General features: G+C 39.8%; 1 protein-coding gene across 11 annotated transcripts in view; it reads right to left on the bottom strand.

The window, feature by feature from the left end:
- EEFSEC (eukaryotic elongation factor, selenocysteine-tRNA specific) overlaps positions 1 to 27,574 on the bottom strand; it is a 212,774-nt gene that overhangs the window by 148,997 nt on the left and 36,203 nt on the right. For all 11 annotated transcript variants that reach the window (XR_014229216.1, XR_014229217.1, XR_014229218.1 and 8 more), the window contains 3 exons: positions 22,483 to 22,690; positions 18,573 to 18,669; positions 16,166 to 16,330 (listed from right to left, as the gene is read on the bottom strand). Coding sequence is in view for 2 of the 11 variants with exons in the window: in XM_082322203.1 (XP_082178329.1) it covers positions 16,166 to 16,330; positions 18,573 to 18,669; positions 22,483 to 22,690 (470 nt within the window). In the remaining 9 variants the exon portion in view is untranslated. The remainder of the gene's footprint in view (positions 1 to 16,165; positions 16,331 to 18,572; positions 18,670 to 22,482; positions 22,691 to 27,574) is intronic.

Below are 27,574 nucleotides of genomic sequence, written 5' to 3' on the forward strand. Positions count from 1 at the left end.
CATTACTAGAATCTTGGAGAGATACCTAGCAGCAGCAGAGCATTTTAAAGGGACACAAAGGCAACAACCTGCAATTGAAAACGCGCTCCGCTACCACCACGAAGTTACCGCTGCTTTTTGTACGGTGTCTGCTAAGGGGACCCCCGTGCACCGGCCACCACCTCTACCGACTGTTCTTCATTAGCCACAACAGTCTTCGCTCAAAAACCAAAACAGCATTTGCTCTCATCTTTAAGGGCAACGTTACGCAGAGGATATCGGCGTTTATCTCAGCGCAAATTGATGTTGAACTTGCGACTGTATATCCAGAAGTCTCTTAAATACAGCAAAAACCACCGTGTCTTCCTACGTCACAAGTCTATATTCTCTTTATTCTAAAAGATGCGTTAATATTCTTCTACAGTAAATATAAATACAGAAGATACTCATCACAGCGAGACTGCAAGATTTGGTTACTTGCAATTTTAGGAGACTGGACTAAGATATAATTCGGGATGCACCCTCTGGTCCTGTATTTTATGGTTTTTTCGGCACAATTCAAATGGCTTGAAAAGAAAATATATTTTTATTGGAAGTGACTGGGTACGTTTATTTAGGGAGAAAAATGTCTAACTAGAAAAGCCTACAGTAAGTCAGGAGTAAATCTGAAACTAAGAACTGATCATATCATTCAAAAGAAAAATGTCAATGTTAGAAACTCTTGCTACTACAGCCAATGTTGATTAGAGGAAATTAAGTCAGCAAGCTGGTACAACTGGTTGAAGTTTTATCACTGTCTTTCAGCAGGAGGAGTGGGGGGGAAGATAATTTAAACACAGATAAGGCCAAAGATAAACAGAAAAATAAGAAAAGCTTTTAACTTGGCCAGTAAGCCAAGTTTCCAAAGTCACTCTAAGTAGATGCTTGCTCCAAACTAAAGAGACCTAGCTTTGAGAATCAGTAAAACAAAAATGAGGAAAAAATATACATGCAATACTTCAGCATACATTTATGTACCACTTTATATTCTATGTGTAATTATATACATTTCATAATCCTTCAGAAGATTAAATTCAGAGAAGAAAGAATTTTTTAAACAAAGTTTAATAGTTCGATAAAACAGCTACCATTAGTCACTTAACGTTTTCATTTTTCTGTCTTTACTAAAAGCCAAAACAATACTGTACCACTGGAAAATTCTCTGTGCAGTCAGCATCATAATTTCTTGCGTCCCCTTTGAATATCATATTTTATAACTCTGACAGTTCCCCCCCCCCCTTTTCCTCCAAAAGGTGGGTACCACTTACTGCCTTCGGGTTTTTTTATTTTATTAAAGTGGGATAAATTGCACACTGTTTGGAAAACATTCCACCCCCTTATTTTTCTAAAGATGATATTTAAAATCCCAAAAGGATGTTAATCTTTAACAAAAGCATAGGGTTAGACTGTTAGACTATCAAGCCTGACATGTTATCTAAGGCAAAAGGCTTATTTCAGTTGCTTCAGAAGAAAAACATGAAACTCCAGTACCTTACCAACTGTGCAATAATGAAAATGAGGTTGTAATGAATTCCAATCTAACCCTCAATAGTGGATTCCAATTATGGTGCTCATACGAGAAGTAAAAACATTGGCAAAATATAACACCATTTTTTCTGATAAAGTGATGACCCACGCTGTGGATTTACATCTGCGGAAGGTTTTCTGCAAAGAAAATCAGGTTCCCACTCAAACTTTACATTTTTTAGTCTTGTTAGACTCCCCGGTATACGAAGGGGTGAGCTCTTACTCTGCACAGAGACAAGGAAATGAAAAAGGGATGCTAGTATGAGATTTAGCAGCAAATAAATAGCTTTGCTGTTACAAATTTCAGTAGAAACATTATTAAACTTAGTGGGCTTTGTGGTTTAATATACATTCAGCACAAGTAATTTTTCTACAAGCCTTTGGCTCCATCTGCTGACTTTTAATATTAAAAATAATTGACAAGGCTGAAACGTTCATGCTTTTGCAGCACATAAGTCCTCTACGTTTTTGTGGAGTGTAGTTCAAAAGGTATAACTAAATACCCCCAGTGTGTGGTCTAGTAATTTTGTCAGTTAAAGTTATCTCGAAGCAACAACGTACCAGCTGTGAGAAGAAGGAACCCGAGTGAGCCTGGGATGCACGAGGGGTAAACAAATCCTACTTGGAAGACGAGCTGGAATCAAGATTTAAGCAACAGGTATACATCTGGATGTTTGTGTCACAGAATCCCCCAGAAATTACGTCCAAATCTGAAAAATGAGATTCTGAGGAGACGAATAAAAAGAACCGAAGACCTGTAACACAGCCCTCGTGAAAGCTCATTGGAGACATTTGCTCAACACCTGCCCGTGCTGGTTTCAGCTTCTCCCATTTTCACCGAGACGTCTGCTTCACAGAAACCAAAGCTTGTTGTATTTATGAACAAAAACACGATAAAAAAATTACTCTGAAGGTTCAAAAGCCCTGATATTTGCCTGTTCCAGCTTTGATTTATTTTTCATTATTGCAGAATTCTGATCATTATCAGAGCACTACAAACTCAAACTAGGTAAAATTGCCACACAAAAAACTGCACATGAGAAATGCATCTAATATGCTCTTTAAATATAGCAGGGCAAAGTTTTAGACCCCAAAATAAAAAACAGTTACAGTACTTCATTGGCTTTTTTTTTTTTTACAGTTAAACAACTAAATCCATCATTAAATAAAAGCAGCCTGATTTACATGAACACTGAGCTCTTGTGGCTGCAAATTATTTGACTGTTAACTGGGATAATCAGCATCTCTGACAATCTGTTTTCCTTTATGACCCTAACTTCTAGTACCTGTATTAGGAAGATCTAACAACTAACTTCCCCCAGAAAAAACCCAACCCCGCCGGCTTTCCAGACTTCCCGTGCGCTCTGACAGTACTGTCCTCGCGTTATCGGCGTAGGAGCCGTGGTCAGCCTCTCAAACCAAATCCCACTTGTTGCAATTGCTATGTACGGGGAAGATTTCTTTTTTTTTTTTTTTAATACGCCATTCATAGCTTCTATATCAACCTACTGAAGTCTTAATATTTGACTTGCAAACACCGGTAAAAAACAATAGAGGGAATCAATTATTTTTGCAAGCGGATTTAAACACAGAATGGAGTCTTAACTGTGTTAAAGCAAAGATTAAACAGAATCTGAACCAGACCCTAAAGCTCACTCCTTATCACAAAGGTGTGAAAGAAGCTCATCTTCATAGCTTTGCAGGGAAAAAAACCAAACTTTTCTGAAATGAAAAAATAAAAAACCTCTTACATATAGCACATACCACAGATACTGTAGTTTCCAAAAAGCTTCTTTGAAAGCTATTAAATTAAATTCACTCTCCTTCAGAGCTGAGACTGAAGCTAAGGAATCCACTACAAAAGCCATTACTTTTAAAAACTGAAAACAGACCACACAAATTCAAATTCTGAACAAAGATTCCCAAGAAATTTTAACAATATATGAAACATCAGGAAGATAGAAGACTCATTTCCACATGGTCATGCTCAGATAAAGGTATAGATCCGACAGGTTCAAAACTACACTTATGCAAAAGGTTCACGTTGGGGAAAATTATCACCACGCAGTTTGAGATTTAGAGAGACATTAAGGAAAACTTAAAGATACAATCACGTTTAAACATAAATCTAACCTTCTGCAAATTGATTTTCCATGTACAGGAAAATAGCAAGAAAACAAGCATGCATACTGTAAAAGCCTTGTGCATAATTATAAAAATTTTCATCGCATCACTGTATTCTCTCTGTCAGAGTCTATCTAAATGTACTCAAGTAGAAAGCCCTGGTTGGTGTCAGCGTAGCTAGATGATACCGAACAAATGAAAGACAGGATTAAAACTTCAGTGCTGAGCTGATCAGAAAGGACCTTGTCCATCAGAGACAACAAATGCAATGTAAAACAAAAAGCAATAACACAATGTTTGAGTTGTGGAGTTACACTCGCTGTGCCAGATAACATTAACATTCTGGATCCAAAATAACATTAACTCAGCCCACTACACATTGTGGATATCTAATGGTATGTTTTTACAACTGTTTGTAATGTACATGTCAGATGGCCCAAGTCTTTCTTGTGAGTCACACCATAACCACAAAACCATGCCTTAATGTTAACTTTTCTCCCCCCCCATTTAAGTCTGATGCAAGAATTGCTTTGCCCATCTCTCTTCCCACATACGAATCTTTAAAACATCTTGCCTATACTAATTAGCTTCATGCAATCTTCATAGACAAGAACTGGAATCACCCTTATTTAAAACAAAAAAACCCCCCCACACAAGAACACAAACCAGAATTTATCATGCTTTTGCTTTTTCTAATCAAAATTAAAACAGGAAGCTTCTGTAAAAAAAAAAAAGCTGCCAAACCCCTGGAAATAAAGTGAATAGAACTCTTACCTTCACATTTGTGTGTTTTTACTAGAAAATAGTGTCATTTTTTAAAAAATACTGCTTTTAAAAATACTTCCTGCCAAAAACATCCCTTAAAAAAAAAAGTTACCCTCAATGTTTCTGGTAATGCCCCAAATCAGTTGGGCATATGCATGTTTTAAAGAGGCAGAGGGTACTGAAGCCACAATTGTCTTCCCTAAGCATATTCTTGTTACTCTTATCTCTATTCCAACAGCAAACCTGAAGTTTGCAAAGATCCCATCCCCCCCCCCCCCGATTTTAAAATCTTTAAGAGCCTCTCTGAAAGCAGGAATAGAGCCTGCAATCTCAGAGAGGACAACCACTTGTGTGTTGTCTGCACATATTTTTAAATCCCCTTTCCAGATGTGCGATATAAGTTCAACAACCTGAACAGATAGGACAGGTGGGCAGTAAAAGTGAAGAGGAAGAGGAAAACAAAGCAAGGACACAAGTAAAAGGAAAAGCTTGAAAAAAATTTGAACTTTTTGTACTATAAAAAAATATTTGACTACAAAGGTAACTCACAACTTTGGACTAATCTCTTCGCACTTGCTGCAGGAAGGAAAAGCAGACTCATCATGATTTCTACCAACTTGGAGATTTCCACCATTTGCCCACTATTTAGGGAACTGCATGCCTGACAAATATTAACACATCAGAATAAATTACGTTGAACTTCAGTCTTACATAGCATCTCAGGCTCCCATTAAGCCCCACGGGAAGGCTCAGATCAAGTTAGGACCCCGCGCTGTATCACTGCGTTGGAGAACTTCCCCCACCTCCACCCATAAGAGATTCAAGACGTACCCTCGGCAAAGATACTCAATAACCTCCTCTAAAGCCGAAGCCATCAAGTAGCCTTTGACAAGACTGGAACAAAGCATTAATTTGAGGGTCCTTGCCACCTTAATACACTTTGTACAAACAACTGTTTCTTCCCAAACAAGAGCATCACATCAACAACAGCGAAGGAACATCTTAAATAGAAACACATGTTGTACAAAAATACTATTCCTATTCAATCACCACCTGACTCCAATTCTCTCCTAAAACTTGACATAAAATAGTCCAGGGTGGGATTTTGTGTTTTATTTTATTTTTACAAAGACTTGTATACTTCTTTGCATTTAGACTAAACTAACTGGTGTTGCTTTGTGTTGACTCAAGTCCAAACTGAGCATTTATTTTAGTCTTATTGGCATTTATTTCAGTCCTTTACTAAAAATACATATTTTCAAGTTTCCCCTTACAACCCTCTTTTCTGTGGTTTTGTTTTGAGTGCTTGTGGTATACCTGCATATTCCTCACTCCCTGAAGACTTCAAATTATTGTCAGCTAATCTCCACAAGCAGAATCAATGTCTTCAACTAGGCAAAGAAATACCACATAAATAACACCCATATTTCAACACTGAACTGATTTATAATAGCACTTTTGTTTTTTTCCTAATCCACCATTTAACTCGTTGCAGTCCTCCGTACTAGGTGTTGCACATCAGATAACAACGTCTTCTAGGGCTGGTTAGCATAAAAGTCTATTGAAATTAATTATCTAATGAATATAACATTAAGAAAAAGCAACTACAACATAGTAACTGAAATGAACAAAACAAAACCAAAGCAGTTAGATGAACACTGAGAAAGAGCAGAAAAACTCCAAGAGGTTCTGAAGCCTCACACAAAACTTAAGCGACAGACAAGCTTCTGAATCATTTTCAGTACCCCTCTCTTTTCTGTCGAATTAAAAAATTGACGCCCGCGTATATAACAGGGTCATTGCTTCCAATGAGTTCATCTGTTCTCATGGCCGATTTCTTCCACCTAAACTGAACACGGTGTAAAGGCCATCCCTACCCGTCTTTTGCAGAATCTATTACACACCCTATATATAGAATATATCTTAAAAAACAGGTTGCCTAGACAGAAGATGGGTCAACTACTAAATCTAACTTTCAAAGGCCTGATAGTTTTTAAGTCTACAATTTAAGCATTTAAAGATGTATTAGCTACAGTGACACTTTAAAAAGGCTATTTCACCTTTTCATTGTGATCTCTAAAGTATGAAACATTTATTATTCATTATTTATTCATTAGAGGAGAAAGAAAGAGAAGCCAACTGCATTTTATGGCATATGCTTTCAAGATAATCTTTACAACCATGACGAGCCTGGGAGTTTGCAGTTTTTGTTTCAGACAGTTGCAAATGAAAATCTGTATCTAGGCATTCGTATCATGTTCATCACAGTGCTATCTGGGCAGCTTACATAATTATATTATTCCAGCTGACACTGTAAATATTGGCTCTCTAGTATTACTTTTTCTTCCATTTCAAACTGCACCAGCTATTATAACATAAAGTTATTGGTATACTCTAGCGAAGAGCTGTGCCTTCCGTTTAGTCGCAGCAATACATGGCACACGACAACAGGTGACGAGCTGAACAAGCATTTAAAGAGCAAAGTCAATTCTCGTGTAATTTTCATAGTAGCAAGAAAGAATTAAGTTTTGAGTTTTATAAATGGGGTCATCTCGGGAACACAGAGTACAGAGCATGAAATCCAGAGGACTTCCTATGGTGTTACAGGAACACTTCAAACAAGTACTCTGGTTAACAGCCTGATCACAGACTCCTGGGCACTTATGCACCAGTCCACGCTCTTCTTTTGGTCAAATTGAGAAGTTTGTCTCCAACAGTCTTGGTTAAATAACGTTTTCAATAGTCAGATCCTTTTTTTACTGGTACCCAGATCTCAGCAGAACTTTATAACATACAGACCATGGCTTAGTTAACGCAGTGCTTGCTGAATTGTTCTGCTTTGTAAAAGCCTGATCAAATCAGGAATTGTACCATATATGGATGCCCAAGGAAGAACAAGTGACATCCCCTTCCTTCATTCTGGTTACTGAAATTTTGCCAAAGCCTCCAGCACTTGAACTTAAATATTTAAAACAAGATAGTTACTCACTGCCCTACCCAAGCCTACTCATACTAAAGTTACACTCACAGCAGGAATGCCATGTGAAAGCTATGTTTACCATATAGGAGGTTACCTTTCCAATTACTATTCAAGCATTCCAATAAGATTCCTGCTCAAACGGTACATATACGTGCATGTGGGTCTGTTTTCAATTGACTTGAGAACAATTCTACCTGATAAATTAAAAGAAATAAAAATAAAGTTAATGACCTGGCAGCAGCAATGCTTAAGCAAACAAGTTACACAAACCAGCCATCCTTTGCTTTAAAAAGTTACCATAAAGTTTAAACAAAAAGGCATTTGGATGAAAGTTTGTGATTACTACAGCAACGTCCATTAACTTAGTTTCAAACTAATCTTGAACCCCAGAGTACACAAACCCAAGAACGCAACATTTGATCACTGGAGCAGCAACTGTTCGCCAGGAAATCTGTTACCTGCTAAGTCCCAGGATAACACACATGGGTTTGTTCAGCTGCATCCCAGTCATGGCTCAAGTTAAGACCTTTCTCCTCCTGTATGCAGCTTACAGGACCATTGCTTAGAGCACCCACTTTAGATGGCTCCAGGACTCCTTTTCAAACTATAAACGCAAGGTTTAGCCCTAGGAAATCAATAGCTGGCCTATCTTGTAGATGAGGTATAGGAACCTGCTTATTCATCCTCAGAAACTGCCCTTGAGAGGGTAACACCACTCAGTGTTTATCAGGTCTTGTCCTTTCTCTCATCAGACCCACTCTAGCTTCAGCCTGTGGAAAGAAGTTCAAAAATACCGTCCCAAGGTTTCTCATCTGCCCCTGACTGATGCTGGTTCCAGGCACCAGAGGTTCCAAGCCGAGATGCACTCGAGGGGAAGGAGAAGGAAGCATACACACCTGCACTGTTACTCAAGATTGCAACAGCAGCTGAGAAAAACGAGGGAGGAAAAAAAAAGTTTCTTCAATCTATGGTTTAAGTGGAAAAGATCAGTCACTTTGAAGAGAAAACTTTGAGACTGGAAAAGAAGCTAGAGACAGAGAAAGATGGAAATAAGCAGGAGAAAAAGTAGAATGAGCAGATGAGCAAAGTTAAAGCAACAGAAATCAATCCAGATGTCAGGTGTCATCTTAATAGCTTATTAGATGTTTGGTTTTCTTTTCAACTCTGTTTTGGAGTCACAAACCTATGAATTTGTTTAGCCTGAAATATGTTGCCATACTGAAGCCAAATTGCTCACTAATACAACATACAAGAACATATTCCAGTTCTTCAATTGTAGCACTCTTTTGTACTGGGATACTGAGCCTTTCCATCAGATCCAGCAACTCAGTACACTGATAATTCCCAGAGAGCTACAGAATACTGAGCATCACCGATTACGGATGGAAGTCACATCTGCCAGCAGCCTTCACTAGTCAGGAGAGCACGCTCCTGTGGCACACGGGAGGGGAGAATGCCTACATACATGGGAGAGCGCATGCAGTCCCTAGTGAAACTATTACCCTTCGGTGCCAAGGCTGACCACAGAACAACTCTACCTGTGTAATTTTCCTGTTAGTCCATTGGTTTTTCCTTCTTCAGCTCAATTTCTTTCCCACCTTGTATTTCTGTAACAACTTCCTTCAGCTTTTCTAAACAGTTCTCATGAGACAAATGATTTACTGAAATCTGGACAGAATAAATGTAATTTATCTAAGAAAATCACTCATTGTATCAAATAAACATTCATCTCGCACAGTATTTTCACCTACTCAGAGTCAAGATGATCCTGTATTTCTTTTTCATTTTGAACCCCATTGAACAGCATATCAATTCTTAGGCAATAACAACTCTTATGCACTTTCTAACTATTAAGGCAAAATTATCTGCGTGGCAATAGCACAAAATACACACTTCAAATTATCTCATGCGTTAACCACCACCAGTCAGCAATGCAGATAACCCTGAACAAGCACTCAGTATCATAGAAGTACTGCAGAAGCTCAAGTCTACCTTGGAGAACAGTACTGTTTCCAGCAATGCTGCGCTTCCATGTGGAGCCTGGATCCCAAGCAGTCATTTAAAGATGGCTTAAGCGGATAGAAGCCATGCAGCAATTACAACAAATCTCTTCAGATCCACCGTAGGAAGAAACTTGTACGCTTTGGGTATTTTTTTAATCCGTTAGAAGGCAACCTACATCCCAACAGCCTCTAGCTGGCAGGGAGCACAGGGTACATCTAGACCTCCAAGAAAAGCTGCAGATGACTTTCAGGATTTGAAGAGTTAATTGGCCAGCACTGACTAGGCCACTTCTCTGCCTACAGAGATCACATTAGACATCCAAGCTCCAAAAATACAGCGTATGGTTTGGATTAGCACTGCTCAGGTTGGCTGCTCTCCCCCTGGCTTCCCTTCCCTTCTGCTCTGACCAAGGAGAGAAAAAAATAATTAAACCTCCATGATACATATCTCCAGCTCCCTCTCCATTATGTCTTATCCCTGGTCCTGAATAAAACAAACCTTAACACACAAATTCCTGATCTTGCTCCCTCTTTTTACTGTACCTACATGATACTTAATTAAAAAAATTGCAAGCAATATGAACTGAACTACTGTACTTCAGTAACAGGCAGGGAAAGAATAGCAACATACAAACCTCTTCCCAAGTGTTTTTATTTCTGAGTCTTTTTAAAGTCTAAACTTAACTAGATTTTTTTTTTTTTTTAAAATACAAAACATAAATGGATTCTGTTCTTTGGGGTCTTGGCATTTTGGATTTGGGTTTTTTTGAGGAGGTAGTGGTTTTTTTTTTTTTTTAAAAGTGTGAACTAAAACAGAAATAAAAAACCAAACCCAGAACAACCACACAGTAAAAAGTTACAAACCCATACACTGAAAAATGAGGGAACTGATCTCTAAAGAGATCTCAGCATCTGCTACTCTTATTCTCTCAAGAGATCGAGCCAAAAAGATCTGAGAAGTTTCTACTGCCAGATCTAAATTTCATTCCACAGTCACTGGATCAGGTCTTTAATCCTTTACTTAACCACAGAGAACTGTGCTGAGGAGTTTAATTCTTCCAAAACAACTGATAATATCCTAAACGTTGAAAGCAGAATACTTTCCAGTGTAAGCCAAATCCTGCATGTTTTGCTTTTAAGTAAATGCCGCAGCAGATGCAAAACCAGTAGGATTCACACTGATGTTTTCTAGGAAAGGAGAAAATCTCCAAAAAACACAACCCGTGCTTTAGGAGTAGCAGACAATTAAAGAAACAGTTCGATACTTGTACTGAATTAAACTGCATGTATAACATTATGGGTATATGTTTAATTTATTGATTTAGGATTTAAGATTCTTGTATTTATCGCCCACATATTTTAATACATATTATGAACTGGCTTTTCACTATCTTATCAGTTACATTTAATTGATTCCCACCCCGCCGCCCCGAACTACCCTTCTTCACAGCATTTAAATGAAAAGAAAACATTCAAGGCAAGCTCGACTTTTTCCACAGCAGATGAACTGGAGCATTTTAAAGGCTCCTTCTATCAGTATTGGGCAAGAAAAATCCAAGAAGCATTGGAAAAAACCAGATGTAGAAACACCATTCAGACACACTCAGAAAATTTAGCAAGGGTTCTACCTATTTGCAGCTCAAAAACCAGTCAAGGTATCCTGAGATTTGGAAGGGGTCTATTATTAGGACCAAAGAACGCAAAATCAAAGTGGTAAAAATGTATTTAAGATTTCACTATGGAAGTCCACACGCAAATGTCTTCGTGATCCAGTTCAGCAGGGTTTGATTCAACTTCGTTTTGCGAGATTTAAATGTTCTCTAACAAGACATAACCGTGCAGCTCTGATGGTGCAAAAAGTCCTTAAATATACTGAAATTAGTTCTTACTACGTTTATATACTAAAGCTCAGTAATTAGAGGTCTTGGGACATCAGATGAGTACTTCAGCCTATGTGGGCAAAAGCAGGTATAGCTGTTACAAATTGAATAGCTACGGTGGTTTGCAGAAAATAGTCTTGCAAATACAATTTGGGTTATTCTATCAGACACTGGAGAATTTTTTTTGTTGGATGAGCCATAAAAGCTACAGAATGTTTGCCAAAAAAACAGACCAAGGTTATCTAGCCAACAAAGAAGTTTAAAAAAATAATCTCTTTTCATATGGTGGAAGTGTATGAAGCCATGAAGCTTCTTAGCATCACACTTACAAAATGATGCTTCTGAAAATTTTATAAAGTCAATATAATTTGACAGCAAATAGGCCCTTGCCAAGACAGAATCCACTACTGGTTTAAACTGGCACTCATTTACTAGGAGACTTGACTAGATAGGCAGAAGCAAGTTTTTCACATTTTTCTTATTTGATGTCTCAGGTGACCTCCTGAAAGTAAATCAGAGTAGTGACACACCCGGATGACTGCTCTCAGCTGCAAGAGAAGCATTTCATAAACACGCTTGCCACTTTTCAGATTGAAATTAGTAACAGCAATGGTCTACTGCAAACCTCAGGGATGCTGAAGGTTGGACCTGGTGTGAACGTTCCTCTTCCCCTTTAATGATAACAGCTCAGCCACACCTGGCAGATCACAAAATCTGACAATTTCTAAAGAGGCAGCTCCCAAGGTCAATCCAATGATTGGGTGTCCACGTGATTTATTATATAAGAAACAACTTCGTACTATGCTATACCAGATACACTATTCAGCTTCAGCACACAGCAAAGTCCCCACCTGATCCCCTACAGATAAGCATCAATGTAGCCATAACCAATAACACAGCTACTCAGCCTTCAAGGCACTCATGAACTTGGGACAAAACGGCAGCACGCTCTACCTTTATATATGCTCCAATGAAGCTATCAACATCCACCAGCTGTTCAGCATCCATCATCATGCTAAGGTTTATCAATAATTACATTAAACAGAACAGATAGGAACTCGAATATAAAGCAAGAAGAAAAGTTTCTACTTCTTACAAGTCCTGAAAAAAACCCAACAGCGGTCTTTGTACTTGGCTGCCACGTACATGCTCTGTGGCTGCTGTATACCTGCAGCACTTGATCACAGGTAAGGCAATGCAGAGTCAACACTTTCAGGGTGACCAGATTTATATCCATTAACTGTGTACATCTATCTCTGCCTCCTCACTCAATTCAGACTTGACCTCTCCTATGATCTTTCACAACTCCTAAGACAAAGAGAGCAATTCTTATTAACCAACCTGGAACATTTTCTGAGCCACAAAACTTCTTTAAAGGAACATTAACATATTATCATCTATTTTACTCAGTCTTCCAGTGTTTAACGGGCTCGCAACTGTGCGATCCAAAGCTAGAATCACTAGCACTGGGCAGAAGGAAGACCACATGCCATACAACATTCTGCATTGCTTTTCACCCAAGGATTATTTTTTTTGTTTTGAGACAACCAATGATAAAAACAAAAGTCCTAGTTCTCACCTGTTTTGCATCAGCCTTCCAAGTTGCTGCTGTTCTTAGGCTACTATGATTTTTTTTCACCTGAATAATGAAGGCAAAGAGAATTCTCCCCCACTGAAAAAAAACACTTTCCTTTTTCAATTAAAGCACGCTACAAAAAGACACAGCAGCACTATAATTTGACAGTCATGCTCACTTAAACTAAATTCGCTAAACAAAACATACTTAGATCAATATTTTGAAGTGACTATCGCCAAACCTATCAATAAAATAAAATTAATCTATATTGAAAAAATCCTTACTATTCAAACTCCAGGAGCTTTTTTAAAGCAGAAATAAAAATGCCACTAGTTGTTACAGTTTATAAACTGGAAGACTGTAGAGATCGAAAGACCACTGAAATAATCTTAAAGGACATTCAGAATTCTGCCAACACTATGTTTTTGCTGCAAAAATCCTAGGTTCATGCTCTTCAAGGTGGATTTCAAGTGCTAGTGAGCAAATAGTACTAACTCAATTGGATAGCTAACTGTTTGCTGTGTCAAAGCTTTTTGCCAAACGTATATATATAATTTTTCTTTTTGCTATATGGATAATCAACCCCAGATGGCAATTTACATAGGCAACAGCATAAAGGAATCCATGCACTGCTGGTGCTCTCAGCCTCAATCAGAGCAAGCATGGGCGTTTGAGAATGTCACTGTTTATTTTTAATTGCTGTGTCCCTCCTTTGTGCAGGTTCAAGCGGTCAAAGATGTCGAAGTCCATTAGCAGAACTGGAAGGTGATGCCACTTCATTTGGCAAGAGGGTTCCTCAAATTTAAAAAGCAGCTGGTTTGTAACGTCCCTAAATGCCCAGTGGGCACCAGCTGTCAATCTCAGTTATCACAGGGTCAAGGCAAAAAAAGGTCAGAGAGAGTCATAAACCACACAGTGTTGTGAAATGTGCTTCCTCCATTACCTTGTAGGCCTGAGAAAGGTTTGACCTTTCATTGGTATCCTAACCCAACTCCGCATGATGCTAGCAGGAGTAAGTACAACACACAACTCAAACCTACAAAAGTTGCTTCCTTTCACTGTGCCTTGGATGAATATTCACGAGCTGCTAGTGGCAAACACCACACACAAAACTCTGCCCACTGCTATTACCGCTCAGAGGTATGGACGCATCTTCTATTTCACACAAGGCAGTGGAAGGATTAATTCATTAACAGCAACCAAAGAGAACTAAAACTTTGAGGGAAGTTGTTAATGCCATAAAAGCCAAGTGATCTGGCTTCTCTTTGTCAATGACCTGTTTACCTGCTAGCTTGCCTTTCGCTTCCCTGCTCCCCCAGTCACGTGGGAAGAAAGCATTTTTTAAACTCCCACTTAAAGTCTTTCCTACTGTCCTCTTAAACAGCCATTTGCAATATGCAAGTTATTCACTACATTTTTGTCATTTTCCCCTTTCAGACTTGATATTAGGGAGCATTTCTTTACAGAGAGGGTGGTCAAACACTGGAACAGGCTTCTAGAGAGGTGGTTAATACCCCACGCCTGTCAGTGTTTAAGAGCCATTTAGACAATGCCCTTAATAACGTGCTTTAACTTTCGGTCAGCCCTGAAGCGGCCAGGCAGCTGGACTAGATGATCATTGTACGCCCCTTCCAACTGAAATATTCTATACAGATTCTCAAAGAACAGATTTTAATTACTAAACATATTTCTCCAAAACATTACTGGGACTATACACGAAGAGCTAAACAGTCACTTACAGATATAATCCAGTTACGCATTCTTTCTTTGCAAGAAATAATTGCTGTGTCTCACCCCCATCTCCCAGAGCACAAAGCGACAGGAGGCCTGGCCAGTGCTACGCCAAAAGGAAAGCAGCCAAGAGCTACGCGAGGCCCTTGGTGGGCAGGGGCCATCGGTCGCTCATCAGCCTTGCACTCCTACCTACTTGCCCCTCCTCAGACCCCTTGTGCAGGCAGGCCCAGGACAGCAAGCAGGACACAACGGAAAAGGGAAGGAACTCTGGCAAGGGGAAAGTAAGAGAGATTAAAACCAGAGCTACAATCCCAGCAAAGCGTGTTCCCTGCAGGAATTACAAGCATGGCTCCCAGAATGAGCTGCATGCTGCAAACGAGAATATGGGCAGTGAGGAACTCCACTGGGAAAGCAGACATGATGGGACATGTATCATGCAAATCACTTTTATGCAAACGACAACATGATATAAACTAGATGGTCACAGGTATCGCAGAAGAGGCTGACCAAAAGTTAATTGTCAGCTATCAGCAAAATATTTCAGGTGAAGTTAGAATGCCTTACTTAGTCCTTCACTTGCCCACAAAGTACAGGCAAAAATGAGAAAGCAGCGTGTTCACTCAATGAAGGAGTAAGGTCCTTACAGGACCGTGACTTGAGGATAACACTGACAGCACCAAAAGGGTCCCACCCAGGCTTGTTCAGCCAAAAGCTGCCTACTCTCAGAACGTAACCATCCAGGTACAGTTTAACTGGCAGCTGCAAAACGCTCCTCAAGTCTAGGCTCATTTTGGGCAATCAAAACAAAGGGAAAGTCAGAGCAGCCCAAATCAGCATCTGTGCAATAGGCTTCACCTGTTCCAAGCATAAAGTCACCTTGCTTTCTTTTAAAAGGATGAATATATTTTAAAGAAATAAAATAGTAACAACAGTTAAGCAGTTCAAAGGTCACTGAAAGGCCTCTTGACTTTCTACAGGCTCTCCAAAAAGCCCAACGGCAGCAAGCCACAGACTGCATCCCAGCGGTCCTCCCAGAACATGCTGACATCAATTAAAGCCCCAACAAAGACAATGTGCATCAAGCATTTCAATGCCCTCTTCTTGGATTTTTCCTTCACATCCAGACACCTCGGGAAGCCTACCTAGTCAGATTCTTTTGCAAGCCTTCTCACTGCAGCACAACGTCTCAAACGAAAGTAACCTCACTCAAACCTTGTCGAGTCCTTGGGCACGTCCTATCTTGAAAACATGCCCACCTTGCTTTTCTGAATTTGAAAGTTTAACACACTAATCTAGGTCAGTCTTCTCTCCTCTTCATTCAACTAAAATCGAGCAGGTAACTTTACTGGCTGCCTTATTTAAAAATCTCTATGTCTCCTCCTGTTATAGGCTGACTTTTAGTAGAGTGTCATCACACCCCCCCCACCCCCAAAAAAAACCCCAACAGACAGACACTGAAAATAATTGAATAATTTCAGATTGAAAGAGAACACTCTCTTCTTTGTTGAGTGTCTCTTTCTATCAGGAAAACTGGGGGGAGTAAAAATGAGAGACTCACCTTCAGGGCAGGAATCTCCACATTGTCACCGAGGCTAACAGAGCCCGAAAGAATAGTCCCTGTCATCACTGTGCCTTGACCCTTGATAGAGAAACAGTGGTCGACTGCCATAAGGAAGTGTCCCGAGGGGTCTCTTGATGGCAGGTAAGCCTGAGACTTCAGGACCTGAAAAAAAGAGATAAAAGCAGCATCATGCCTGGGTGAAAAGTCATGACAGTAATACAGCAAAAAGAAGGCAAGCGGATGATTGATTGAACAAGCTTGCAGTTATACTGATTTCAAGCATCTCCCAATGAGCTTAGAACGCACCAATGTCAAATTAACTGCGTGCCATAGAGGAGACGCACACTTAGCAGTGGAAACAGTTCGATTTTCTGCCTTAGAAAGATTTGGTGCTGCACATTTAGCTTGGTTAGCAAAACTGCGCTGGCGATAAAGTTGCTGCCAAACTCAATATAAACACTGCAGCAAAGCACACAGGAAAAAAAGTCCTGTACGTCCCCCCTTTTTTCTTTTTTTCCTCCCCCTCCTCTCAAAAGCACAATTTTACAGTGCATTTTGCTACTTCAGCTTTTTTGGATTTCCTGAAAATGAACATTAGAGAGATATGAGTGCCCCATAAAGCCCATCTCTGCCTCCCTCCCAGAAAAACTATTATACTGGGAGAAGTTTTCAAAGTCAACTTCCCCTTCAGATTTGTTAACACTTCTTGGAGGATCAAACCACTACGAAAAATAGCTACCTAAGTACCATTTTCTAGAGAAATTCTCCAAGTTCAGGATTTCTGTTTTGCTGACAAATACTATGTTTCTTAAAGTATATCATCATAGACAGAAGATCTCAATTATAGAAATGCAGTCATGTACCCAACAGTGCTTCAGAGGACCTGGTTCACCCCTGTCTCCAATCACTTTTGATCCCTGCCTCTCTTATAACATCAGCATATAAACTTGGCACTGCCTTTAATGTCTGCTTTTAAGGTCAGAAACTGCAGGTTAAGCCCAAGTTGTAATGGCAGAACAATAGAGAGAGTCTCTTATCAAGGACAGAAAGGATAACACCCTGAAGCTCAATGGCAGGGCTCACACAGCATTTTGCCAGCTCTTCTGACATTGGGTCTCAGTTGACAGAAGCACCTGCAACATGGGTATTTCCTTCAAAGGTTTTAACCCTGGGGAACATCCCAGTAAATCTACCTGGAACCAGATGAAAGCAGAACTAAGGACTTGCCTATCTCCAGCTCTCTGGACATCGCTGTGGGCAGCCTTGTTCTTGCTGAGTCTATTCTCAGGCCATACCACATCACAGCCCCATGCCCGCCTCGGGCCACGCGTGCCGGGGAGGAGGTATGACACGTACCTGAAGGCAGGCAGTGCTCCTCTAGAGAAAGGATTCTACACTTGCTTATGCCAGAACTCCCATGTATTGTCATTCTCTTAAAACCAAAACTTTCCACAGGTAATCACTGACTATACACCTCAGACTGTCTGAGCAGAAACCCCAAAGCCTAACAGAAGTGCTAAGCACTCACAATTGCAATCAAAATTGGCAGGTACTATGATCTTAACACAAGCACATCCCAAAAGAGCTCCAAGTTTCCTTAAATTTGGCAACCAAAATTAGTAAACTCAGTGGACTTAACTTCTTTGTGCCTCAGCTTCCCAATCTAAATATAGATTAAAGTCACCTCTACACTTCCTATAGCTCTTTTGGAAGTAAATTAACTGTTTGCCAAGTGCTCAAGACCACAGTGACGTGTGCCAAAGAAAAGTCCAGGAGGAAATTAATCATTCTGAATGCAGAGCAGTATTTGAATGGAGTCAGGAGGCCACACAGAGAATAATGAGAATTAAAACAAAATACCGACTACCTGCTCACTAGTTGAGCCCTGTCCATCCTGTGCAAGGAATGAGGGAAGGGCTGTTTAGAATAAAGAATTATGCACTTAAACACAGGATCATAATATACACACTAAGGAAGGAGACAATTCCCAACGCGTAACTTTTGAGTGCCGACTTCACAACTCTACTGTTTTCTTAACTGTGGTACAATTATAAAACAACACCTACCAAGGATTTGGCAGAATTTTAAAGCCATTTTTATTCATTATACTTCGTAATTCTTTGCAGCTTTAAAACCAATTCCACCACACGTGTAATAGCTGTTTTTTAAGACACAGCTATTCAAAGGCATTGAAGCCTAGTAGTTGAAAAAGGAAATCCATTTTTGGGGCCTGCAACCTCAGCTTCTCCATTCACTGGAAGAAATCCCTAAAGAATCAGGTTCCTTAAAACCGACATTAATGCAGGAGTTCCTCAGCTCTAGATACTAATTCAGTGTACTCCAAAAGACTTAAAGAAAAAGTTCAAGCACATTTTATGTTATTATTATGTTCTTCAGCAGGTACCTCAATTAATTCAGAGACACCTAGTGGATTCTCAGACTCTGGGGCTTCTGGTCCACCGGGCTTTGCTGCAACAGCAACAATAGGACACCCACAGAACCTGAAAGAGAGAAAGACTCCCACCATTAGACCACAGATCTCCTACACGTGTCAACGTAAAACACTTCCAGGCTCATCTGATAACGAAGGCAAGGAAACTCCCTCAAATCCCGATTTATCTGCCCTTCCCCCATAGTCAATAACTGTCAATTTTTCCTTGAATTACTAGTATCTGTGCTACTGGACTTCACCATGAAACCTCTAACCCCATTTAGGTATTTGCTACCGATTCAACTCGGTGGCAAAAGTAAGACTTCGGGTTTATTTCAGAAGCAAAGGTCTGTAACCCAGTCTCACTGCAGTGGCTTTGTATTCAAGCCATTTTACCTGGAGACTAGCACTGTTTTCAGCCTTCGTTAAAGCAATTATAACCCTAGCTGCAGAGTCATAACCTTCAAAATGGGAGCCAAAAGCAAGATGGCACATGACATCTACCCAAGTCTGCAGGCAGACTGCAAGATCTGCAGACAACAAAGATCTAAATCTACTGAAATCAAACTTCATTAAATCCACAGTCTCAACCATGTGAAGGTTCAGAGAAGAGCAGTACTTCCACAGTTGACCTCAGTTTAGCTTTTCTCTTACAATTAATTTTACCCTTCAAGTCCTTAATATTCAGCAGCTTGCCTTTTTTTTTTTTTTTTTTTTAAAAGTCTACTGACTAAATTTGTAACTTTTGCTCCCTAAAATGAAACCTAGTGTTTGAATCACCTGATAGCTTGTTTTGCCTACATTTTGGAAAGGGAAGTTAGACTATAAATCAAATTACTACTGCATTTTTGCAAAAGTCAGGATGAACCATGTAAAAATATATATATTCAAGCAATAGAATAATAATCAGCAATAAGACACAAAAGTGATTGGTTCTCATAGATACCCGATTCAGACTAAAGGTAATTATTGTGGTCATCCTTTTGACACCCACCCCCCATAGATTTTATCTCAAACAGGGAGTGAACCAGAGGAAAAAGACAGTGCCTCGATACAGAAAAAATGCAGAGTTCTATAGAGGGAGCTCATTCAGTGACCAAACAGTAATCAAGCATATAAGGTATTTTCTGTGTTTATATGCCGTAAGTCTGAGGCATCTAGGGACAAAGGGTAATAAAAACGTGCACTGAAAATTCCTGTGATTAACCATAAAACTTTTGGAAATTTCTTTTCCTACAAATACATTAGGGCACTGTATTGCAATAAATAGACATTTATGCTGAACCAGGTGCTTTGGTTCCTTTCCCATATACCAGAACAAACTGTAGTAATCACATAGTGCCTTTGGAGGCACTTCCAAACATGATTCAGCCCTACTAAAACTCTTACTCTGTCACATTGATTTATTGTCAGCAGAGCTTCGACCCTACCGGACAAAGATAAAAGCTGGCATGTGCAAAAAAATATGAAAAAATAGAAATTCCATTCATAGGGACAGTTTGCTTCTACTTCTGGTATCAATCCATGGAATAAGCAAGTTTTGATTAAGTTAAATTTAGAAGTGTCAAACTATTCAAATACATGACCAGTTACTTATTTTTTTCACCTTCCCTGGAAGCTCCCGACAACACCACAAGAATTTCCCCAGCCCCAATGGCAACACCTACTCTGCAGCTGCAACAGACTTCAGATTTGCTTACTGCTACGGAATCGTACATGCATGCCTGTGCGTGTAGAGAAATAACAATCAACAAGGAAACTATTCCTGGAAAAAAACTCATTGCCAAGTGTTCGGGGTCAGAGGCAGCTGTCAAGTGGTCTCAGCACGTGCTCTGCTAATATGAGTAGTTTAGAAATACAAAACCAGTTAGAAGGCATGCATTTGGAAATTCAAAGTCAAGTGGAAAAGAGGCTGTCAAGAAACAACACATGCCTCAGAGACAACAGGACAAGCGCTTTACACTCAAGCCTAGGTCAGCAGTGCTTTCAAAGCACCATAAAGCACAGACTGCACATGCAAAAACTGGTTTTTTGTTATGAGAACAAGACACAGACATCCAATAAGAGATCATTTGTAGGATCCAGAGTTCAAATGGGTAATTAAAACATTGTGACAGGATCATTTCTCTCCAGGTAGAATCACAGCTGTTATGACCAGCTGATACACATCCTTCTTTCAAAAGGGGGCTAGAGGTAAGGACCTCACAGTCAGCATGTCAACCGTGTCAAAACCTCACTTCCCCTTCAGTTTTGACAAAGTCTGCTAATTTTCAAGACATGCTGTAAAGACCCATCTGTACTCCAAGATATAAGGAAAAGTAACTTAATTCAAACAGTGTACGTAAGAAGTATTTCTGAACACCAGTTTCCTTACAAAAATTTGTCTTCCTTTTATGAATATGCAACTAGAAAGGTCTTTTTTTCCAGTCATCGCAATACAATCTTGGATTAAGCCAAGAATGAAGTACCACCTGCAGCAGCAATTACTGTCATTCAAGAAGAATAAACAATTTTTAAAAGAAGGACAAAATAAAAGTGAGCAGTATATTAAGATAAACTCTCTGAAAAAATCATTAACTTCTTGGCATAGATGAGAAACAGATAAAATAACTATTAATTGTAATCCTGCTTAATTCACATTCTATATGTCAACCTTTCAAACAACCAAATAAAATCATTAGAATGCCATTAGCTAGTTATCTCTAAAGTTTCCCAAACTTTCTTATCTCAATGCTACCCCCCATTGGGATTACCTGTGAATTTGACCAACAAACTCACAGCTATAAAAAACTGTTGATCCAAAATGCTTTGAGATATTGCAGGTGCCTCCTTTCCTTTCTCCCCTAAAATGAGCAGCAGCTACCTACAGAGAAAACCAAGCCGCCCTGTATTTATTTGCCCTTAACCCAACAGCTGCCAGAGAGAACTGAAAGTTGCAGGATTCTGTCTAAGTTCACACAAGAGAACTTCACTTTCTTGGTGACCTCTGTACCATTCCCAGCAAAATGAATGGACCCGAGAAGAACACAGGAGCTGGAAAGACACCAAGATAGTTGAAAAAGGACATTGCCCTACCATCACAAATAAGCAAAGCAGGAACTGCCATATCCAACCAAGCTTTGCTTTTTTGGTCCCAGTGAAATTCTAGAGTCCTCTGTATGCTGAATCCTATTCCTTTGATTCTTCAAATCAAAATGTAACCTAACAGCTGTAAACGTGGGAGTCAACGTCCCCTTATGACCCTGGGCAAAGCAAGCTGACCTTCAGTTTGTGTCACCACTAAATAAATATTGTGTCTGTATTGTATCTTTCCACTTCATAACAGCCACATTTCCATTGATGAATCTGGCTGCACTTCGCTCATTATGTACCTCAATTACTTTACCTAAACAGGACTGACAAACTTCATCCCAGCCAGAGTCACGCTACATTCTATAAGCTTCCGTCATTCTGCTCTCCCTAGTTAGGGCGATCATGTTTTTCACCCTCAGTTAAGGAAAAGCCCTAACACTTTCCTTTCTCTGGAGTGAAAAAAAGACTTGCAGATCACAATAAAAGTTGCAAGCCCATAAACTAAAAAATAAAAACCAAACAAGAACCCCCAAAACAGTTCTTCACCTGGATATTGTGGCTTTGTTTTATCCAATCTGAACTCTAAGCAGCCCTTTAAACTGAAAAGCTTCATTACAGGGAGATATTTCTTTACACACAACACTTGGAGATGCACATTCAGGACGACATTTGAGTTTCTGGTGATCTTTCCACTCTCATCATCTTTACTAGACATCAGTGTGTTTAGAAGCATATTGGAAGGAAAATGTGGGTGAAGTATTTTTGTTAAACATTTTGTTACAAGTTAATGTCAATATTACTGGTAACTTACTTAGTATTTTCCAAGGTCTTCTGCATTTTCTTAGTCATCTTCTCAATGGCACTTTGTCTCTTCCCCTCTGGAAGGAGATCTATTTTGTTCAGAACTACCACCATCTTCTGGCAGGCAATTTGCCCAATTACCAAGCACTCTGCTGACTGCGTCTGCATCCCTTTTGTCACATCTATTACAAGCATCATCAAATCAATAATCTGGGCACCTGGAAGAGAATTCACAGTCAGTATTGCAGCAGCATAAAAAGATTAAGGATCATTTTCTCAAATAGTTTCCATAAAAACTGCCAGTATATGTACAAAGGCCCAGAAATATGAACAAAACACAAGTCAAAGTGAGCACTGAGTGCATGGCTGTGTTTGAAAATAACACTTCAGGAACTGAAGCTATTATATGCTACCATTAGATCATAAATAAAATGGAAGCACGTGATAGTTTACATGTTCCTCCATATTAACAGTTCAAGGATGTTATCACTGTATTTGGAAAAAAAAAAAAATTAAGAAAGTTACCCTTGTAGCAACACAAACATGACATTTGCCTCAATCCAAAAAGAATCTAAGAAGCTAAGCAAGAACGTGGCACGGCTCAAGTAACACACAGCCAGTTGCACACTCACAACCACCCCGATAAGAGCCGACGACCTGCTGCCTAACAGTGCCTGCAACCCTCAGCCCCCACCTGCTTCCCACCATTTCTTCTTTCAGAGTCCAAAATCTGATAGAAGCGAAAACAAGATGACCACCACCAGAGGAGGGTTTACCCCAAGTCTAAACAAATTCCTACAACCCCTCAAGGTGAGGAAGAGGTGACCTTTAAAGGTCCCTTCCATCCCAAAGCACTCCATGGTTCAAACCCTGCAGCACATTGTCATTCACTCCCAATTCAGATCTACGTAACTCGAATACGTACATCATGCACAGCCACAAACAGATCCAATTCCGAGATCTCTCCAAGAAAAAGTTCCTAAATTTCAGGCTGAAGTTACCCATCCTGCTTATGGATTATTTTTATTTTATTTTTCAAAGTACTCTTGTCATGAACCCTTAATCCTTTGATTGAAGCAACCTGAATTTCATGGATTTAAATTCGCTTTCAAGGAAGCTTTTGATGAATGTTGGGCCTTCCACTAATTACATTCAGAACTTTCCTGTCTTGTTCCAGGTAACTGAAATACTCTGAATACCAAAAAATAAAGTACAACAAACTTTAACATTGAGAAATTTTAAACATAAAGTAAAACAAAAGCTAAAGGCAAACTACCGGAGTCATACATCAAAAAAACACATTTTGAAAGATGACAGAAGCTAGAAATGACGCAAAATTACAGCATTCTGAATTTAAGTACTTTTAATATTTGCCTTAAGCTTTTGATCAGAAGAACAAGAAATCGATACAACTGTTCCTTGTTCCTTCGCCCTCTCCAACCTTCACCCCCTGCTTTGCTTTTTTTTTTTTTTTTTAAGCTTTGACAATGCCTGCGACAAGAGCTGCCCTTGTTCCCCATTCCCGTGAACTCAGGATAGGAAATCATTCTGAGGTTGAAGTGCATGGGTGAACGAGTGGGTGGGAGCTACCACAAGAAAAAAAATTTATGGTTACAAACGACTATTTTCAACCTACCAGAGCTTTCATCTTGTAATAATGAATGCTAAACCCTTCAGAGCACTGGCTGGGTAATTATAACATTTCCAAAGCTCCTGCAGAATTTTCACCAATCATTTCAAATATCTCTCCATGACAAATCGAAGACAGACTTTATATCTTCAAAAGTATTTTTCATTTTTATAGTTTCAAGAATTGTATTAATTTAGAACTCGTTTAAATTTAACACAAACATCGTCAAGGCTGTACAAAAGGCTCAGACTTTAGACACCATACTGAAGCACAGACCTCAAGGACGGGAAGCAAGGGGAATGAACAGCATGACAATAGTTTAAGTGGGACAAAACACCGAAAAATCAGAACGCATGCACTTTTGCGAGTACATACAGCAGCGGCTTTTTAAACTTGATACAACACCCATATTTTGTATTAAACTACATCGCACAGTAATTCTTACTACACAGGCAACACCCTTAAAATGAATGGGAATTGATAATTAAAACCAAACCATCAAGTCAAATAGATTATTAATACTATAAAAAGCACATCTAGTAAAATAACAACGCTGCAGCTTAAGTTTCAGCTAACTCTGTTATGACTGCTAGAGCACAGCAATCCTCGTGCTCCAGAATTAAGCCAAAGCAACCAGATCCGACTCTGGCCTTGACAGGGTGGCCGATAAGGTGCATTATACACGGCGTGGCATCTCTTCCCTCCAACAGGAGGCAAAAGCTGCACCAAAACGGTCATACGCAGTTTCAGTACAAGGGTCACTTTAACTAGAAACAGTAAATCAACTGCTTTGAACACATTTGTTATAAAGCAAATACTTGTAATTGCTGTATTTATGAATCTATTAGCAACACTTTAAAAGGGCCATAAAAATCATCAGCCCAGTTGGCTAGCAGGTCAAGAATGTCTACCGCAGGGCATTTCATAGCAAAGAGAAGATGAACAAAGGAAAAGTAACTGTACAGTCCATGGAAAGACTACAGAAACCCCAAAAAACGTATCATGATACTCCAGATGAAAATACATTACAGCCAGTGAAACAGCAGCACACTCAAGTTCGCAAGCATGTGCCTCGGTACAAGTATTGTGCCTCCTCCAAATCCGCAACGTGCTAACTGGCCGCGGTTCCGCAGAGATGTTGCAAGATGGCACAGAAAGCACGGCGGGGGCAGAGCTGGCACCCAGGCGGGGTGGGAAGCTGCTGCCCCTCGGAGTCACGGAACCAAGGGAAAGATCAGGACAGCATCGACCGAAATACAGTAACTGCCTTCTCCCCAAGGCCTGAGGGCCTTTTGTACGGGTATACTCATGCATATCAAGACACAAACACCCAAGTTTACAGGGCCCTTGGACAACCAGGAAAAAATAAAGCTGAGATTTAGTTCCTCAGCTTCCCTCCAGGCTGTTTAATAAGCCATCTCTGACGATTCACCTTCTTCCCAGTCCCTCAATCTTCTCCTAGCCAGTTTAATGTTTTACAACCCATTTCCTTAGTTGCCCTTATTCATGCATAATAGTTCATTAAATACTAAAATGAAGTAATCGAGGGAAATCAAAATAAGCATGCAGGAGTTCACAAATGTAACATTTCTGATCAGGAAAGTTGGCAGGTCCCTTGTAACAAGGTGACAAAACTGTAAGCTCCTCCAAAGAACATGGAACCTCTCATTCACCACATTTTTAACTCCTAGCACATAAATAGTAATAGCAGATTTACTACTGTGTACCTTAATATTTGCAATTTAAATCATCTCTATCAGAATATTAATCAAATCAACTCTCTACCATACGGAATGTTCCTGAAAAAGGAACAGTGTTCCTGAAGAATTTTTTACCACAGAATAAGATTTAACTCAGGAGGGTGAAGCGAGGATGGATTACATAAAAGTATTCTCACGTATGTCATCTCACTTGGAAAAACTTTTGGAGGCATAAAAATATTACACCCATACCAAGCAGAGCCTCCCAAAACAACAACAAGCAGAAAAGAAGGTGACAGTATCACTCAACAAACCTGCACTACCTGCCCGCAGAACACCTGCCAGGGGCTCTCGTGGGAAAGGGAACAAAAAGGGACTGAAACACTTTGCTTTCCCTCAAAAAAAGGAGGCAGGATACAGTCCAACACAGTTAAGAGTGATAGGGAGAAGATGAGTGTTCCTCGAGCCCTCAAAGCAGGCAAACGGCTTGAACTTAATCTGAATGAAGCAGAGACACGTGCAAAGGACAGGTCTGCATATAAGGCAGCACAGCAGTCAAGAAAATATTTTATCTGCATTGAAGCAGGTCATATAGAATCAATGATAAAGTTAAATTAACGTATTCAAACGATTTCCACTACAGAAAACACAGGGGTGTAACCTTTCATTTGCCATTTCACCTATGAATGAGGTGTTCAAGAACATTCAGAAAGATAAGAGTCCTCCTGAAGTGTGATTTCTCACTTTGCTTGAAAATGAAAGATAAACTATTGGAGTATCCTTCGCGTGATGACATACAGCTCAGATGCAGCCCTGTAAAAGGCAAATTAAACAAACCAGTTGTCATCAGAAAACACAAGGGGGTGGGGAAAGATGGGAATTATATTGCAAGATAAGCAGCTAAACCACAGCACAAAAACAAAGTAGAGAGTCCAAGTGAAGAAAAACAAACAAGAAAGATAACATGTGAACAGAGAGAATCTGGATGACAGCCAGATACAGGGAAAAACGCAACAAGACCAGCAGCACAGCATCACAGCGAAAAGACTGCAAGAAGCACCAGCTAAACTTGAAGGCAGCAGCCCTCATTTGTACCACAAAAGCAACGGGGAACACAGAACTCGTAGGTATTAACAAAAAAAAAAAAAACCCAAACAAAAAACAAACACCACAGAGAAGAAGTAGTCTAGCCCCTGCTTTGAACAATCGTATCCAACCCACTCTTGCTTCTGAATTTTGGGGAGTATCTGATTATGAACAATAACTATTACTCTTTACTCACTGGAACAGTTGAATCAGAGATATTATAGATTACAACAAGTTTCAAAAGCGGAGAAGGCAGCAACTCAGTTTCCCTAAACTGGCCCTCGGCTCTGCTGCTCCAAGGGAAGAGCAAAACGATCCCACTCACAGCGCATCATTCACAGCCAGCTCTCCCTCTTGATCCTGAAAGGACTCACCAGCTGCTGTTCGAGGACACCCAAAAAGACAGATGACCCAGAAGAGCAGTATGCATTAAAAAAAAAGTATGTATTGATGAACTCTTAATCATTAGGAGAAAATTAATTGCATTCTCTGCAGTTATTTACCATGCTGTATCTTCAAACCTTTACTGAAATAGGAAGGAAGACCCACCCAGAGTTCTAGGCAACAAGGCTGCAGACCTTCATCCCCTGCATTAGATCCACTCCTCATCAACGTGTCAAGTAGTGCAACACCCACCTTTGATTTTCACGCAGCTTATATAAATAAAGCACTCTTGATTTTGCTCA

This window comes from Platalea leucorodia, assembly GCF_965183815.1.
Source record: "Platalea leucorodia genome assembly, chromosome: 9".
NCBI classification, from domain to species: Eukaryota; Metazoa; Chordata; class Aves; order Pelecaniformes; family Threskiornithidae; genus Platalea; species Platalea leucorodia.